General features: G+C 40.4%; 2 protein-coding genes and 1 long non-coding RNA gene across 4 annotated transcripts; 1 reads left to right on the top strand and 2 right to left on the bottom strand.

Moving 5' to 3' along the window:
* The first annotated feature begins 2,842 nt into the window (after nt 1-2,842).
* LOC143005299 (sodium- and chloride-dependent GABA transporter 2-like) lies at nt 2,843-13,712 on the top strand. Of its 2 annotated transcripts, XM_076156615.1 has the most exons (16): nt 2,843-3,301; nt 5,648-5,727; nt 6,198-6,379; nt 6,498-6,632; nt 7,073-7,213; nt 7,827-7,914; nt 8,183-8,315; nt 8,634-8,768; nt 8,886-8,989; nt 9,085-9,209; nt 9,869-9,981; nt 10,112-10,246; nt 10,393-10,495; nt 10,997-11,097; nt 11,282-11,452; nt 12,554-13,712. In XM_076156615.1, the coding sequence occupies exons 2-16, from the start codon at nt 5,720-5,722 to the stop codon at nt 12,728-12,730; spliced, it is 1,851 nt and encodes a 616-aa protein (XP_076012730.1). In that variant the 5' UTR covers nt 2,843-3,301; nt 5,648-5,719; the 3' UTR covers nt 12,731-13,712. The 2 variants fall into 2 exon arrangements, with proteins under 2 accessions (XP_076012730.1, XP_076012731.1); XM_076156616.1 differs by lacking the exons at nt 2,843-3,301; nt 12,554-13,712 and having other exon boundaries at nt 4,397-5,727; nt 11,301-11,435.
* Nucleotides 6,257-6,913, bottom strand: LOC143005301 (uncharacterized). The gene is made up of 3 exons (XR_012964023.1): nt 6,802-6,913; nt 6,484-6,660; nt 6,257-6,392 (listed from the first exon to the last, which is right to left on the bottom strand). It is a non-coding gene; the product is annotated as an uncharacterized LOC143005301 (long non-coding RNA).
* Nucleotides 13,713-16,310: 2,598 nt separating the features above from the next.
* ppil1 (peptidylprolyl isomerase (cyclophilin)-like 1) lies at nt 16,311-18,084 on the bottom strand. The gene is made up of 4 exons (XM_076156617.1): nt 17,865-18,084; nt 17,465-17,619; nt 16,827-16,895; nt 16,311-16,593 (listed from the first exon to the last, which is right to left on the bottom strand). The coding sequence occupies exons 1-4, from the start codon at nt 17,918-17,920 to the stop codon at nt 16,373-16,375; spliced, it is 501 nt and encodes a 166-aa protein (XP_076012732.1). The 5' UTR covers nt 17,921-18,084; the 3' UTR covers nt 16,311-16,372.
* Between the last annotated feature and the right edge of the window lie 213 nt (nt 18,085-18,297).

Here is an 18,297-nt window from a genome sequence, read left to right as displayed (position 1 = left end):
AGTTGAATTGAGTGCCAAATGTGCTTGGGCATGAATCTGGGACTTACAAGGAATTCCGGGTTCTCTGACTCATGGAGTGAGACCGCAGTCACTCACTCCTGTTGTAACTTGTTGTTTCTTCTCAGTTTCTCATTTGAAACGTTTCCTCAAATATTTGTTGTACGTTTGTATTTGTATGTCCATCCACAGCCTATAAGTGAGTATGCAATGAGTGTGTTATCATGCAGACATTAGACATGAATATGAAAAGCAAGTTTATGAGACTGTGGAGAGAAACACTTGGGTCATGTCCTTTATAAAGTCATTCCACAAAGACGCCTTGTATGTTTCCTGCACTCCTCCCCATCCCACCCTGTCCCAAAAACAAAGAAGGCTGACATCTGGTGAATTTTATTAATTATAGAGTGTGGTCCAAAGTGTACAAATAAATGTAATTCCAATATTAAAATTCAATTCTGAAAATACTTTACTGCGCACTAAACAGTGTCAGCTTTGTCATTCCTTAGCCTCACTGAATCAATAAATGCACTCGAGCAAACACACACCCCTGTAGGGAACATGTACACTGTCACTTACTTAAGCTATTTTTATGTAATATACAAGCATGAGTTGCTCAACAATCACAACAGCTACAAATGTAGAGCTTTGTTTGTAAGTATCTATCATATTGACTGTAAATCTGGTAGGGAAATGCTTTGTTTGTACCCTTAAGTAAAGTATCTTTACAATTAAATGTTGAGTAAGTCGTTCAAAGAGTGTATTGGCTTTGGCTTGGGGGCATGCTGCTGTGTCTGCAGCTGAACAACCTAACACAGGATAAACAGACATGTTTCCTGCTTTCCTGGAAGTGAAATGATGAATTACTTAATATTTTTTTCTGCTTCCCTCCCTTTGAGCGTGTAGTCATGCTTGTGTATTTAAGCAGTTTAAATGTGAACACAGAGAACACAGGGGTCCTCTGTAGCTGCAGGGGTTTGCAGCAGATTGTGAACATTACTGCTCCTCCTGTAACTGTTGTTACGCTCGTTTTAGAGTGTGTTTTCCACAACCTTAGCTCAATTGTTATGAAATTGTACACGTAGAACATCTGGGGCAAGTGGGATTTAAGTTCCACAACTGCTGTCTATTGAAACCACATATTGCACATATACTCACACTTCTAATGCAAAACAAAAATGTCAGTCAACCTGATGAAAGCACTGTAGCAAGAATGGTGAACGTGTCGGATTTCCACCTGACCTCATGAAATTCAACCCTCTCAAATTTCTTGTTTCTTTAGGGATATTTCTGTGACAGGCTGACATTGTTGAGCAAACATATGACAGGTGTACTTCAAGTACAATGGCACTGACGGGAAATCTACAGGCAGTTGTAAAACCTAACTGGCCAAATGTTGTAGTTTTATTATACTAATACTATAAGTCCCATCCTGTTAGTATGTATAATTCAACATGGTCTCCAACTTGAAACCATGGCATAATGCTGTAGGACACATAATGAGCTATCAGAATACTGTCCATCATCTCTTTCCTAAAAGGGAGCACATACCTCTGCCAAGTCCAAACAAAATGTCTCTGGTTGTAATAATACACTAGTTCAAAGAGGAAGAACCTATACTGCAATACCTCTTAAATACCAAGACCAGACAAAGCCAACATGTGACCCTGAGGACCACTGGGGAACCGAGTAGGGTCTTCTCTGAGTGAGTGGGTTTCATTGACATCATTGTGGATCATTTTACCAATTGTGTTGTAGTGACACCAAACATGACTATACCTTTGTGTAATGCGCTGTACTCCTGCCCCAGCCTGAGGTGAGTAACCACATGAAACCTGAGATAAGCTGTCCGGTGCCACAGGGTTAAGGATAAACACACATGAACAGACTATGATGTCCCAAACAAACACAACATGAACCAACTTTTACTGCATTCTATATTGTTTTTTCCAACAAGTTATTTGGTTTTAAAAGCGACACATTATTATACGTCATAATTACCTCTGACCTTTTTCTGATCTTTGCCAGTGTTGTATTGAAATCTTACATGTGGTATGTCGCCTTGTTTGAATAAAAGTGCCAAATGACTAAATGTTAATATAATAGTTAACGTCCACTGCCATGTGGTTCTGATTCCGGGTTCGGCCACCACAACAGCATTGTACATGGTGATAAGTGGAGGTCTACCACACCACCTATCACCCACATACAATGATGTTCTGTTATCTCTACCCAGGAGACTAAACAACCACTCAGCCTCCAATGAACATTGTTACAGCACAAAGTAGAACCCCCAACAAATGTCGTCATCGTCCACACCTGTCAACAGGGGACTCCAATCACTCTAACAACGTTCATCACAACAACCAGGAGGACTAATCAGGAGTATCAACGACCCTGACAACAACTCCACAGAGATGTAATCCTGGGAATCCCAACCAGTCTGTCAGAACTGAAGAAGCCTTTAGGATGAGAGGTGGAGCGTCTTCCAGCCTTTGGGTACCGAGCGTCTGTTGAGGGCATGTTTGATACACCTGTTATCAGATCGGTTACATTGATACACACGTCTGTCACACCGAGTGAGTGAGTAAAATAAACAGCTTTGTTTATTTTTGAAATTATCATTTTCTCTTTGTTCTTCTCTTCACTTCACAGTGAATGATGAGATTGGTTTGGTGTGGTAGAGCTTAAAAAAGTTGCACAACTGGGTTTTGCACCTACAACAACGCGTTTGTGCTCAATTGCATGTAATGCTGATGAGGAGGAGACCACACACACAGCGTCTACATTCGTCCCCGGTGTATCAAACACGCCCTTAGCATGAACCTACTGTGTGACTGTATCATTGTTAATACACAGGACAAGTAATCAGTCGGAAGTTTCAGCAAGTTTCCTCGGGTTTGGATCTGGACAGCAGAATTAAATTATGCGCCACTAATGATGCCGATCACGTGGTCGCTGTTTCAAACCGGATCTGGTAATTGCAGTTTTTAAACAGGAAGCTTCGCCGCATTTCCAGCACCGTCGCTGTATCATCAGCGTTGAGTTTTGGTCTGACATCACTGACAGAAGAGATGATAAAGTGTCAAGTGGCGGATCAAACAGCTCGATCCAGTGGTGTAAAGTTTGGGCACTGTAAGTAACAAACGGTGCTTGACGGAACTGTGGAAACTTCATTATCTACTGGCGTAACGGTGAAAGAGCGGCTGAGTCTTGGACATCCTTTGCTTTTTGGAGCATCACATCACCGGGGATCTCCGCTCCACGCCCGGGTGTGTCCTCAGGATCCGCTACGGTGAAGCAGGTACACACACCGCTACACTCATCAGTGTAAAGCTGGAGGATTTTATCTATGATCTATCTATTAAAGCGTTTGTATATTGGTTTAAAGATAAATACTTCCGCCAAAGCTCGATTTGTTTGATTTATCCTAAATCAAACAAATCATATTATCAAACCTATCAAGTCCCATACATTTTGAAATAATTTTATAGTACAGAGAATTTATGACTGATGTGAAAGGGACGTGGTTCGAAGGTACATGCATGATTTGAGATACAGTACAGTATGTTGTGTTTAATTCTGCCACGGCTATGATGGAGGCTTTAATTTTGAAAGCCATTGTTTACCTAATGCACACATCTGTGCATTACTTTCACTTACGTGAAGTGACTGGTGGTGGATGGTGATGTCGAAGACAAAGAGACCTAACAGATTGTACAGCTCAACTGCTGAGATATATGCAATTTTTTTAGAAAAGCTGGTTGTTGACGGAATAATACAACTTTTAAACATACTCAGAGTACAGTATGTTCACATGCAACATTCCTCGACTAAAGAGAGGCAGTCCCTTCAAACTCATTAACATCAACCTGGAGTCATTTGCCATCATGCACAGGCAAAGTCTCTGAACCCATTTTCATGTATAGCCCTCATTTTCTTCTCTCCGCACGATACATTTCCATGAAGAGGACTGAAGTTCAGAGCATTTGAATATTTGGAAGAAACCCAGCAGAGCTTTTTGCTTATCCTATTTGGAACAGTCAAGAGAATTGTGTTGTCGCTGTCGTCGCATGTCTCCTGAACGCAGAAAAGGCTACGGAAAATACTTTAACTGGTCACTGAGACAATCTGAGCATGATCAGTCTCTATTTCTTAGACCAGCATGGATGTTGTAATGTGAGCTAATGGTGGTAGACGGTAGAACATGATATGCCAACAAACACCAGACTATTTTCAAGTTGTTTTTCAGGTTGGGATTGAGAACCGCCCCTCATGACATCATGGAAATATCACTCATCACATATCAGAGCTTCTTTCATGGATCTTGTTACATTCATTGAGATTTGGGAGTGTTTTTTTTTATCTTTTTTCATAAAAGTTGCCAGTCTTGCCTGTCTTAATGTGACAATAATGCGTAAACATCTAATCTATGCAGGCATCTCTTATCCTGTCTGTGACAGGAGCTCTAAATCCAGGTTGGAGTCGATAAGAGTTTTAATCCACCTGCAGAATGTCATCATGGTGTTGTTTAGGAGTGTTTGATAGGCGCGGTATGAAAAGTGGCAACACGCAAGTGACCTTTAACTGATCTGAAATTCAGGCATGGTCCCAGATCCCAGATGATCCCCTATTGTTATGGGGTGGCTGGCTCAAAGGCCGCAACATAATAATGAAACCACAATAAAAGGTTGCTCAATTTTGATGGAGCCAAAATACCAAATCCCTGCAAAGGCGGAAGTGGAAACAGTGGCTTTCTTATGTAGGGAGCACAGGGTTCAGCCAGGAGCTGGAGCTGAAAACAGAGGAAACAATGAAGAAACCAAAACAGAACAGAACAGCCACAAGGAGATATTTGCTCTTTTACTGGTTTAAATTGAGCTCTAATTTGTGTCCTGGTATGCAGATGTATCATTTGTATTGAGGTCAGGTTGGATTGATTGAAGTCTTCAGTTGTAGATACAGCTCTGCAGTTGCTTTAAGGGAGTTCCTGCTCTAGTTTTTATTACAGAGAACTGCACCAACAGGTTATTCTTGGATTTTGTCCACGAAGCAATTAGTTACCTTGAATACAGGACCATACTAGACTCAGTCATGTCTGCTGTTAACATATACAACTGCTTAAAGATTTATTGGTGTGGTGGGTATAGTTGGAGAAAACCGCATCCTGTGGCTTTGATGTGGTGGGAACATCTTTCTGTTCACTAAAAAGAGGATGTGTTACAAACTTCCCTGGCTTTGCGGTGGGACATGGTGAGCTCTGTCATAAACAATACCAGGGGTGATGGCTATTAAAACAGTCGCTTTTGACAATTTAAATGATTTGTTTGCGGAATAAAATGAGTGCTGGAATTTACAGACGACTGCATATTTTCAGCGGGTAAATCAATTAAGCCCATCTGCAATGTGTTGATATAGCAAAGTATTGTCAGCTGAGTTGGTTTAGCATTTAACAACAGTGTGGTTTGAAACCCAACCTACTAAATGTCGCAGTGGAAAAACACAGAGGGGAAGTTTACACACCAGGCAGCCTTGACAAAGCCAAACCATTTCATGAGCAGACCACTTGGCCATGAAAAGACCAGAGAAAACAATCAGACCTTTCTTTCTTGCTGTTTCTTAATCAACTCCTGACATCTTTTTTTTGTAGAGCTCCTGCTGAAGGAATACTCCTCGTTGTTTTTTGTTGCCATAAACAGCTACTGGGTGAGGGATCGTCCTGATGGACAAGTAAGTACTGAACATGTGCACATATTTCACACAGGTTTGGTAAACGCATTGTTTTAATCCTAAAATGTGTGCCCCTCCCTGTAATTCTGCAGAGAATCAATGCATTCTTCTGCAGTAGTAAATTATGAAATACTGAAATAACTGACTGAGTGATCAATTACTCTGACTGCCATCCTACTGTCAAGTTTATTCATAACAGTTTTAATAAATAATATATTATAATATTTTATAATTAATCATTTAAATTCACACATTTTTTTATTTTGCTTAAAGGTACAGACTGCATATTTAAGTAATTGTAGCTTCTCAAAAATGAAAATGTACTGTTTGTATTTGTAATTTGTAATTTGTAATTTTAACTATTAAGAAATGAAGTATTAAGGCTTAAACCAATGTTAACTTCAGCCATACAATATTTCCAGATAATTCATTTGCATTGATTAAATCTAGTGACTGTGTGTAAAAAAAAGGCAAGGCCTCACAGGGAGCAGCCATGTGTCTGGTCATGATAAAGGCGTGGCCAAGAAGAGTCAGCTGCTGGAACGTGGCCAGTGGGCCAGCAGGTTTGAGTTTCTGCTGGCTGTGGCAGGAACGTTGGTCGGGCTGGGAAACCTCTGGAGGTTCCCCTATCTTTGCTACAAAAATGGAGGCGGTAAACAAAGTTCCTAGAATGCAAAAAACCAACATGCCAATCCTCAAAATTCAAGTCTGTGCAAAGTATTTTTGCTTAAAGCTTCTATAATCTGAGACCTGTACCTTGTTCTTCTCAGGAGCATTTCTGATCCCATATGTTCTGTTTCTGCTATCCTGTGGAATCCCAATGTTCCTTCTGGAGTCTGCCATGGGCCAGTACACGTCTCAGGGATGTATCACCTGTTGGAGACATTTCTGCCCCCTCTTTGAAGGCGAGTCATCTGACAGGGTCCATCCATCCTAGAGAATCAACAAACCAAACAACACAGTCAACCTTCTAAAGTAGCCACATAAAAGTGCATGTCAACATGAAATAATGATGACCAAAGATCACTAAGATATAGATATTGGCACTAATGCAAACCACCTTTCTGAACTTACTCAGAAATCCACATGAATCATTTTGAAAACATTCAATAATTGAAGATGTTGTATGTCCAGGCCAGCCGTCTGTCAGCAGTTGTTATCAGACATGTCACAGTTGGGTCGCCTGAGAAAAATGGGCAACATGATAACACTCCCCAATGTGCAATAAACAAGCTTGATCACATGATCAACCAACCCAGCTGGCACTGCAACAGACAGCGTTTTCAAGAATACAGGCTTTAAATGTGCTGCGATGTCATTTCACACTGTGTCTGTCTCTACTCAGGAATCGGTTATGCCACCCAGATTGTGATTGCATATGCTGCGGTGTCATACATCGTCATCCAGGCATGGGCCTTCTTCTATCTGTTCTATTCGTTCAGAGCTGAGGTTCCATGGGCCAGCTGCAAGAACACCTGGAATACAGGTAGACATACACTCAGACATGACTTGTGTACATACAGGAGACATCTATGTTTGTATTCCTGTCTCTAACTGTGTACTTTAGTGATTAGCTCCTTACGTAAATGCGGTAAGAGAGTACAGATAAGTTAATGAACGACTGCAGTGAAACCATCATTTTAGAAAGTTTAAAATTCTTGGAAATTGAGAAAACCTTATCTTTGAATAACAATAGTAAAGCACAGAGGAACACAGATGATGCCTGAGGAAACTAGTAGAGTGCAGGGGCGGGGACTAAATTGCCTGCAATTACAACAATAATGTTCAGGAGCAGTCTTTATTATCCCAATTCAAAAGTCACGATAGCACGATAGAAGACAAATAACAGGCACATTTAAGCCTCAGGGCATGAGAAGTCCAAAACAAAGCAAACTATAATTCAAGGCACGCAGGGCCAAAAGTAATCGACATGGGAAACACAAGGACAGGTGGTGTGGGGAACATGAACAAAGGGAATCTCTGTGTTGTATGTGTTCATTGTGTTCAGCCATCATGTCTGAACACGATTAACATGAATTTTGCTTTAAATTATTTTCTTCTACACACATTTTGCTGCAATTAAAATATTTTTCTCTTAGATGCATGTGTTGAATTTGGTAAAAGGAACATGTCACTCAATGGGACGGCACTGGCAAATGCAACAACGCCTGCAACAGAATTCTGGGAGTGAGTGTAATTCACGTTGTGTTAGGTTGTGTCTAGTCATACTGTAAAGGCTGTACAGGGTTATGGACTGAAAATGCATTTGTGGACTGAAAATGCATTTGTTCTTTTTCTTGCAATCGACAGCCTATAAAACAAGCTGTACCATGTTGTAGCCACATCATATGATTAATTAGAAACATCTGACTCTCTGGATCATACTGATCATATGCATTATCATTGAATCACTGAGTTTAACAGCTTTTGTTTTTGTAATTTGTGTCATTTTCAGGAGACGGGTACTGGGTTTATCTCAAGGAATTGATGAAATCGGCAGCCTGCGGTGGGAGTTGGTTTTATGTCTCTTACTGGCTTGGATTCTGTGCTACTTCTGTGTCTGGAAAGGAGTGAAATCCACAGGAAAGGTAGATAGGTAGCTTCAGTTAAACATGGGAATTTGTTTGTTCAAAATGTTTGAGAACCACTGACCCACACTATTTTGTCACTTTATAAGACTTAAGTGAGATTCATAAAGATTAGATTTGTTGTTTGTGATATTTAAACTTTGTTGCAGGCCTTCAAAGTGACGCTGAAGTATAAGTACATGTACACAGCGACACTCCAGGCTCTGAATGGATGAAAAATTTCTGTTGTTTTTAAAATTTGGTTTCCAATTATTAGTGGTGGCTTAAATTGATTGATTATTAAAAGCGCAAAACCAACAAATTGTTCTTTGTCAACAGGTGGTTTACTTTACTGCCACCTTCCCGTATGTGATGTTGCTGGTTCTGTTGGTTCGTGGACTCTCTTTACCAGGAGCGATTAATGGCCTCTCCTTCTACCTGTATCCTGACCCCAAAAGGTTGATGGATCCTCAAGTAAATATTCAAGCAAATAAATCAAAACCCGTGCATTACTTTATGTATGATACATTATTTTGCGGTTCAATGTTTTCAGTTTCCTAATTTGTCTTTGTCTCCCTTACATGTGTTGAGGTGTGGATGGACGCAGGCGCACAAGTGCTGTTCTCTTTTGGAATTTGTCAGGGGACTTTGACATCGCTGGGCAGTTACAATCAGTACAATAATGACTGTTATAAGTACGTACTAATATAGTTAGATCTACAATGTTCTTGTCAATGTCTTAAATTACCAAAGAGTCCTAAAGTTGGTCTATATTTGATGTTTTCCTCAGGGACACCTTTATTCTGTGTTTGGTGAATGGTTGCTCCAGCTTTGTCGCAGGGTTTGCAATCTTTTCTGTCTTGGGCTTTATGTCCTATGAGCAAGGACTGCCGATATCTGAGGTGGCTGCTTCTGGTGAGAACATAACTACATCCTTTAGTTACGCCCTTATTTACTCGTGCATGTATGGGAAGGATATGGGAGGCAGTGGCTCAGTGGGTAGTGCTTCCGCTTGGGAACCGGAGGGTCGCTGGTTCGAGCCCCTGCCGAGGTGCCCCTGAGCAAGGCACCGAACCCTCAATTGCTCTGCAAAGGGTGGTAATGTAATGTAAGTCGCTTTGGATAAAAAGCGTCTGCCGAAAGCTCGTATTGTAATGTATAGTGAGTAAACTTGGTGTGTCAGCAGCTCTGGGAGAGGGCAGGCTGAGCTTGGGATCAAGTCAGTGATGAATAAAGGGAAGTAATCAGATTAATGCAGATAAAACAGTCATAAAACATATTGGGTAACAAATGGAAAACATGTAGTATTTAACGGGACCAATAGCTCTTCTTGAGCACTAAGAGCTCCAATAGCTCTTAGTGTACTGTGCTGTAATGTGGCTAAGCTCAACACCTTTCCATCAGCATGCAGCGCTCTCTTTGCTCTATTTCAAAGAGACAATTAACAGGCTATTAAAGTGAAAGCCTGTTAAAGTAAGAACTGCTTGATGGATCATGTTTTTTCCTAAAACTTCAGAATTAAATGGCAGGATGAAAGTGGCATTAACACAGAGTGAATATGTGCCTAAATATAGGACCTGGCTTGGCATTTATCGCCTATCCTCGGGCAGTAGCCATGATGCCTCTACCTCAGTTATGGGCTGTGTGTTTCTTCGTGATGGTCATCTTGCTGGGTGCAGATACTCAGGTGAGATGAAAAGTGTTTGTAATTAGCTGCACCTTGTCCTGTATGATTTGAAAACATTTTAAATTGCACCATTAGTTTCAGAATCGTCAATATTTGATTGGTTACTGTAAAGTATTTGTGCCCCTCACAGTTTGTCAGTCTGGAATGCCTGATGACTTCAGTGACGGACATGTTCCCCACTGTTCGGCGAGGTTATCGGCGGGAGCTGCTGCTGCTTTGTCTGTGCACCGTTTGCTTCTTGCTTGGCCTCCTTCTTGTCACACAGGTGAGAACTTTGATTTGCAGTAACCAATGTGTTTAATGTTTAGTACTGTCTGATTGGTTGAGTGCTGTATTCCTGAATTAGCTCTGATTTAAACAGCATATGTTTACACTTCATGCAGTAACCATGACTCCTCTTTGTTCTTCTAGGGGGGGCTGTATTTCCTTCAACTTTTTGACCATTATGTCTGTAGTGGCAACAATCTTCTTCTTCTCTCAGTTTTTCAGTCATTAGCCATTGGATGGATATATGGTGAGTCTTTGTGCTCATCTTAAAAGCATGGAAAGTAAATAGAAGACAGTTTCCTTTTCTTATTATGCATGTTGCAAGTGGCTTGACTATTATTATTTTTCTTTAGTTGTTTGTTTCGTGATCAACAGTTGATTAAAATGACATTAATATTATATCTTTATTTCTCTTATACCTACATGGCCAGCTCTGTAACAGTTTAGTGTTAGACATCAAGGATGGTCGAAGTTAAGAAGCTTTATTAGTATCACTGTAAAGTAAAAGTAATTCAATGAAATCGGCTTAAAATTGTGACTTTTTAACAACCATCTGAAGTAATTGAATTGCATCATGTTTATATATATATATATATATATATATATATATAGTCTGGTATATATATTTAATATACCAGACTAAAGCGTCACAATCAATAAAAGTGCTGCTTGTACATAATAGACAACCTTTAATGTACATAATCTATTTTAAAAACCTAAATTAGTGTTTCATTTCCCATTTTCACAGGTGCAGACCGTCTCTGTGACAACATTGAGGATATGATAGGTTATCGTCCCGGGCCACTCATGAAGTTTTGCTGGCGTTATGTTACCCCTTCAGTTTGCATGGTGAGTGAGGCACCGTAGTTCAGCTTATACTGAATGTCCTTCAGTTAGATGGCAAAGGTTACTTACTATGTTCTGTTTAGAAGAGGAAATAAACATAAATAACTCAGTACATTATAATATTTGTGGTGTCTTTTTGCAGTTTGTAATGACACAAAATATTAATAATCCTTTGTTCCCCGGCTAGGGCACCTTCATATCTTCAGTGGTGAGATATCAGCCTCTCAAGTTCAACAAAACCTACATCTACCCGGACTGGGCTTATGCTTTGGGCTGGTGCCTTGGACTGTTCTGTGTTCTCGTGGTTCCTCTGTGGATGATCTTTAAAGCCTCCCAAATGAAAGGGAAGATATGGGACGTAAGTATTTCTTAAAGAAAAGGAATACTACCAAAAGTGAACTTACTATCTAAAAAATGATAGTATCGGCTAGTATGGGCTTTGTTGATGATCATTGTGTGTGTGGGCATCAGTAAAAGGCATGAGCATGAAATCCTTTTAAAATTAACTGCTTAAGCATCAGCTTTCCCGCATACCTGAACTCTTCCCCCAACTACCTACATGAACTGCTGCCCCAGGAGAGAGACTCCCAATAATCGGACTGCACTGTATGCTTTTATCATTCTCTCTCTCTCTCTCTCTCTCTCTCTCTCTCTCTCTCTCGCTCTCTTGCTCTCACGCTCTCTTTTTCTCTCTGCTCATCTCTGTTTTGCATGCTACTCCCTAATGCAAGATTGTTTGTGTGTACTGCTTTGCATGCATTTTTTGGCCCTTTGTTTAATCCCACTAGAAGTTCCTATTGCACACCCAGCCATTCGTGGCGGGTAATCTCTCTTGGATTTGCCTCTCCCCAGGTTTCTTCTTTTTTTCCCCTCATACATTATGGTTTTCTCTGAAGTTTTTCCTCGTCTTCCTAGAGAGCTTTGGGCTGGGTCGGGAAATTGCCTGATGTTGTGGGTCTGTAAAGCACTTTGTATGTGATATTGTGCGATACAAATCAAATTGACTTGACTTTGACTTGACTTTTGTAATCGTGCCAGCTGGCGGTCTCGGACTCTTTTCCCGCACGTTGTTTGACAGATCATTCCATAGTATACACAAATGAATTGAAATCTGACTTGTTGGGGAGATAGGACATGATCTAGGGAAGAACCCATTAAATGTAGATACCAGTCGGCCAGACATTCTTTGCAGAGGCTTGGTCTATATGCTGATCTACTGCACAGGTCAGCACTTGCATAAAATTACTAAAACATTAACATAACACTTTTAGAAATTATTTGAAATATGTTCGAACTAATGAATATATTACTAGCACAGTAGTGACCTCCACTCTAGACCACCAAACCTAACTGCTGGCCATTAAAGCAATGCAGTATAAATTCTGAAACTAATTCTACCTTTCTAAATCTTCTACTTTTAAGGTTTTGACTATTGTGAACTGATTTGATGTCTTCACAGAACCTGAGACAACTCTGCCAGGCTGAAAACAACACCCGCTGCATCAAACAAACCTCCGAGCAAGTCCCTTTGACAACAGTCGGCACTGCTGCTGCCCCTGTCATCACTGAAGCAAGGAAGCAGACAGGCGGCACAGCTGACACGGAGATGCACGAGAGAGTTTCCAAGAATATTTAAAACCTGGTGTTCTAACACCGGGCTTCACAAAGTATGCATCAAGCACAATTGCAGCCTAAGAGCTACAACTTGCACAAAAGGAGAGAGATTTTTGTGTCTGTTTAAAATTGTCTTTTCTAATCAGTTTGTTTTTTCTATGTTTGGTAAAATATATTAACGAAATACAAATCATTTGTAGCTACTTTGAGGGAGATTTGTATGCAACATTTCTAAGCTAAGACATTTTAGAGACATTCATATGTCTCAGGATTGTATACATACTTCTCTTGTTTTTAATTTAAGAATGGCACTTAACTGTTAGAATAACAGCAAAATCAGTCCCGCAAACTTTCATACATTTAAGATTCAATTTTACTACTCTGTACAACTTTATATGCACCAATCAGGACTTATTTAGTTGATGTGGTTGGAAAGAAATGATTCCCTTGTTGAAGCATGCAAGTAAGAAGAGCAATCTTCTACCGTTAACATGCAACAAACACTCACAGGACAAAGTCACATGACAAACATTTTAAGGCGGATTATGGTCAAAGCTCAATTCAATGCAATGAACAAAGTTTTTTGCTAATTTCATGTTGCCTTTTCTTAACATGCACACATTTTGCTCCTGAGAGTACATTCCTGACCCAGGTAGTTCTTTTGTTTCAAAATATTACCACCTACTACTGTGTTCTTAGGAAGTTTCTTGTTCTGACAATGTGATCAAATGAATTGAAGTTGTAAGCTTTGTTGTAAGTTACTTAGTTGATGTCAGAGGAATTGCTTTTTTTTTGTTTCATACTTTTAAAAAAAACATTATTCAAACATAGATATATACTGTATACACCTTAGAAAGGTCTCAACTGAAATGTTCTATTACTTACAGTACATACTGAGCATGAACACACACTAAAACAACCCCACTTACAACAGCTCACTCAGGGCCCTGACACAATAAATGTAGATGTAATCAATGTGTCTTTTTGCTTCCATTTAGTTAATATGTGCATGTACAAAAACCTACATATCATATATTTCTATGCCTCTAACCAAAGCACGCTTTAACAGAAATTACCTGGGAAGAAAAGCACAATTTAATTACCATTAAATAAATAATTTCTGAATGTTAATGTGCTTTACTTTGGGAAACTAAGTCCATCCGTCATCAGACTTGGCCGTGTCCTAGAGACGTTGGTCAAACTGAATACTCGCCTCTCTGGTTTGGGATGTGTATGCCAGCAAAATATATTTTACTCGACATCCGCAGGTCAAGGATCTGTGCCAGACAGCGTCCATTCAACCGGCCATCAATGAGCAGTATGGCATCACGTAAAGTCATTAGAAGAGCGAGGTCGCTGGGCCAAAAAAAGAGGCGACTGTGGCTTATGGTCTTATTGGACATGGATGTGGAGGTTCCCATGTGTGTGCCACAGGAATGGTGATATTAGTAAGTATTTTAGCTCATTATTAGCTCCCAGTAACCTCCCAAACCTCTACTTCATTTACTCAGACAGTGCCTGATGGAAACTGTTTCAATTACACTACTCACAAAAAGTTAGGGATATTCAGCTTTCGGGTGAAATTTCAGGATGAACCTAAAATGCACTATAACCTTTACAGGTGAACTTAATGTGACCTTCTCTAAACTTTTGAATGCACATGTCCAACTGTTCAATGTTTCAGTGCTTTTTGCATAACTTCTAGCTGTTCTCTAACAAGGAGCTTAACGATAAAATTCACAACAGGTGTTTGATCCATGAATCGACCAATAAATGTCCTGGGTCAATCAGAATTGGTATTTAATCAGTCCTCCTCATCATGCTGTTCACATTTTGACATCATGAGAGCAAGACGACACCTAACAACTGATCAACAGTACCTCCCCATTGCGAGGCTTCAAACAGGATGTTCTCAGATGGAAGTGACCAGATGATGAATGCCACTCAACTCCAGGCACATTTATAGGCTTGTCACTGTACCATTCACAAAGTGTAGGGCAGTTCTGTATTGACTAGAGACACCTGCCCACACTGTAACACCACCACCACCAAAGGGTCGTCTGGTGACAACAGTGGCTGATGCATAGCGCTCTCCTTGACGTCTCCAACATCTTTGGCGGCCATCATTTCTGCTCAAGGTGAATCGACTTTCATCAGAGAACAGCACTGAGGCCCACTGGTCCCTCGTCCAGCATAAATGTTCCCTGGCCCATGCCAGACGATGACGCCTGTGCCTGGTGGTGTGGTCAGGTACCCTTGCAGGTCGTCTAGCACACAGACCACGCTGATGTAAACGGTTTCGAATGGTCTGACGTGACACTTGGGTGCCTCTCACCACCCTTAGATGCGCCTGGAGTTGAGTGGCGTTCATCATCCGGTTCCGCAGGGCACTGTTCACAATGAAGCGGTCATCAGCGTGGGATGTGGCCAAAGGACGTCCACTTCTATGCCTTTCTGTGACTCTTCCAGTCTCTCTATCTCTGTTGCAACCTGCTGATGACACTCTGTGACACTCTAAACTCAGTGGCCACTTCTGTCTGAGAACATCCTGTTTGAAGCCTCGCAATGGGGAGGTACTGTTGATCAGTTGTTAGGTGTCGTCTTGCTCTCATGATGTCAAAATGTGAACAGCATGATGAGGAGGACTGATTAAATACCAATTCTGATTGAACCAGGACATTTATTGGTCGATTCATGGATCAAACACCTGTTGTGAATTTTATAGTTAAGCTCCTTGTTAGAGAACAGCAAGTTGTGCAAAAGCACTGAAACATTGAACAGTTGGACATGTACATTCAAAAGTTTAGAGGTCACATTAAGTTCACCTGTAAAGGTTATAGTGCATTTTAGGTTCATCCTGAAATTTCACCCGAAAGCTGAATATCCCTAAATTTTTGTGAGTAGTGTAAGTTAAGTTATAGCTTTGAACTGCAACTATTATTAGTTTAATAATTAGTTTAGCAGGGAAAATGCTTAATGCATTATTTTACTGTAACAAAAATGTCACCCCTGCACTTAAATACTTACAAATCACAATCAAAACGTGATAACATACGTTCCTACTTTACTTGTGCCTTCCTCAAATGTTAAAGAATGTGGGAGGCAATGTGGCAGGCGTGTATGGTTTCATTAAACTGTTTTTTTTGTTTCGATTTTGGGATGGATTTATGATATAAAATGTTTTGATGGGCATTTTGTGGTTGTTTAGTATTATTACAGTAGAATCATACTAATTGTAATTCCATCTCTGGCTTTTATTATTCATATAGCATGCTTAGCTCTGTCCAAGGTGCTGAATGCTTCTGTGAAATTCTATAGGATATGATTGAGTATTGCCCTCTATCTCTAAGTGCTGCGGGCTCCGTGTCTCCACTCTGATTTGCAGTGTTTTTTGCAGAATTGATTTATACCTCCACCAAGGAGCTTATGTTTTCAGTCACGTTTGTCTCAAAAAGTTATTGATGTTTCTTCTAGTCTAGTCGACAGGTTGGACATGATTCAATACTAAAATATAAAATCTAAAACTCAGTGAGGCTCAGTGAAATCACAGGAGAAGATGGTTGAGTGAATTAATTGACAATAAGCTGCAGTAAATGCACAGACAGTGAGACAATAAGTGAACATTTAATTTTTTTAGAAATGTAAAAAAATAATGGATTTCTTTTTAATTGGGTACATTTGCTCTAACTATCTTAATATCATCAGCAGGCCGGTCCTGGGCGTTCGTCTCCACCATTCCAATACGGTTCAGCACTCCGATGCCTTGGTGCACTCGTCCAAATATACTGTGCTTTCCATCCAGCCACTGAGTCGGGCCCAGGGAGAGAAAGAACTGGCTTCCATTGGTGTCTGGTCCCGCATTGGCCATCGCCAGGATGCCAGCACCTTAAACACACAAACACACACAAAATAACTATCACATAACACACACATAATGAAATTCAGCAGTCAATAGTTCCATGCTGACCTATTTTAAAATCAGATTTCAAGCCAAAAATGGTACCAGGCAAATCTGATCACATCTAATATATTCTTATATTTAGGAATTTTAATCCATTTTAGTTATTTTAAACACCAGCCACCTAAGGGGCTACAGATGAACATGTGATTGTGATTACCTGTGAATTTCAGTTCTGGGTTCAGCTCATCTTCAAATTGTTTTCCAAATATGGAGGCACCACCTCGACCTAGGAGAGAATGCAAAAGGTAAGGAAACTGCTGACTTTCTGCAACTTATCAAACCAGTTGCCTGTACTGTCACATGTAAGATCACAAAGCTGCAGGTTTACTGTCAAGTGGGGTCGTTATAAAAAAAGAAGAAAAGAATACTCAAACATAATTTTAATTATATTTATTTGAGTAGAGGGTATTTTGCAGTCAAAATATCTTTCATGTAGTTTAAGTATCAAGAGTTATGAGACCTGAGCATTATGAAAAATATATCCACCTATATTGTACATGTTTCGCTATCTTGGACTATGATACTTTTACCTTGATATGTTACCTGTTTAAGTCATTCTATCTGACCCTCTTTATCTGATGTCTGTGATTGACAGTCTCTGTGATCTGTGTGTTGTTTAAATGCCAGCTCAAGCCACATCTGCATTTTGTTGCTTGTACCTGTGACATGCAATGACAATAAAACTGAATCTAATCTAATCTAATTTCCTGACATCTAGTGACATCTAGTGGACAATCCTTGAACTTACATGTACATCAAGGTGATCCATAAACTAATCCACACAGCAGCACCCACCTGTCCCTGTAGGATCTCCTCCTTGCACCATGAAGTCTTTAATGATCCGGTGGAACCTGGTGCCGTTGTAATAGCCTCTTCTGCACAACTCAGCGAAGTTCTTGCAGGTCTTTGGTGCGTGGCTCCAGTACAGCTCCACCACAACGGTCCCCATACTGCAAAACACGACACATTTATCAAGTTAACGGCAAACGAAGGATGGCCTGTGACTTCGCGTGTTTCTCAAAAGCACCCGAGCAAAATCATCATGTATGCCACAGAATGACACACCCTTAGTGAAATTCCCTGCTGTACTTAAGTGAGACTTTCATTGTTAATGCCCTCCGGAGAATAACACCATCACCAGGCAGCTAAGCTAACTAGCTTCAACTAGCATGGTTTGTGTTTGTGACGCACTTACGTCGTTTCCAAAGCCACTACAGGCGGCTGCCACGAATCTGGAGGAATCCCCGACATTATCAGTCCACACAGTTACCTTCAGTGATCTCTACACAAATCTGTTTCGACAAAAAGTTATTGATTTAGCAGACTGGCGCGTTCATTCATCTAAATTCAGAGGGAATTTTCTTCGGCGCTTCCTCCGCGTGTTGGAGGAGGACGGCAGCGACGCGTGACTGCCCTCTGCTGGAGAGAAATATTTACAACGGTGTTAGGAAATGTGGATGAATACTGCAAATTACACCATTAATGATGCAAATATATTCGCAGAAATGCATTAGATTCCACAATCCTCTAGAATACTAGTCAGAGGAGTTATACTTCACATCCTTAACATAAATTAATACCGTATTAGTACAGTTGTACCTGTAACAAAAACCAACTCCAAAATGTCC

Source organism: Genypterus blacodes, unplaced genomic scaffold, assembly GCF_046128005.1.
Source record: "Genypterus blacodes isolate CSIRO-AG114 ecotype Tasmania unplaced genomic scaffold, CSIRO-AGI_Gbla_v1 ptg000070l_1, whole genome shotgun sequence".
Classification (NCBI taxonomy): domain Eukaryota; kingdom Metazoa; phylum Chordata; class Actinopteri; order Ophidiiformes; family Ophidiidae; genus Genypterus; species Genypterus blacodes.
The sequence above is the reverse complement of the archived record's forward strand: the minus strand, read 5'-3'. Positions and strand labels throughout refer to the sequence as shown.

Excerpts from the sequence above, each read along its gene's own strand:
- LOC143005299 (XM_076156615.1), top strand. Across the intron at positions 7,214-7,826 it reads CAAGAACACCTGGAATACAG|ATGCATGTGTTGAATTTGGT; the intron begins GTAGACATACAC and ends TTTTTCTCTTAG. Across the intron at positions 8,990-9,084 it reads TACAATAATGACTGTTATAA|GGACACCTTTATTCTGTGTT; the intron begins GTACGTACTAAT and ends TGTTTTCCTCAG.
- ppil1 (XM_076156617.1), bottom strand. The coding sequence starts at position 17,920 with ATGTCGGGGATTCCTCCAGATTCGTGGCAGCCGCCTGTAGTGGCTTTG. Across the intron at positions 17,620-17,864 it reads GTAGTGGCTTTGGAAACGAC|TATGGGGACCGTTGTGGTGG; the intron begins GTAAGTGCGTCA and ends CGTGTTTTGCAG. Across the intron at positions 16,896-17,464 it reads AGGAGATCCTACAGGGACAG|GTCGAGGTGGTGCCTCCATA; the intron begins GTGGGTGCTGCT and ends ATTCTCTCCTAG.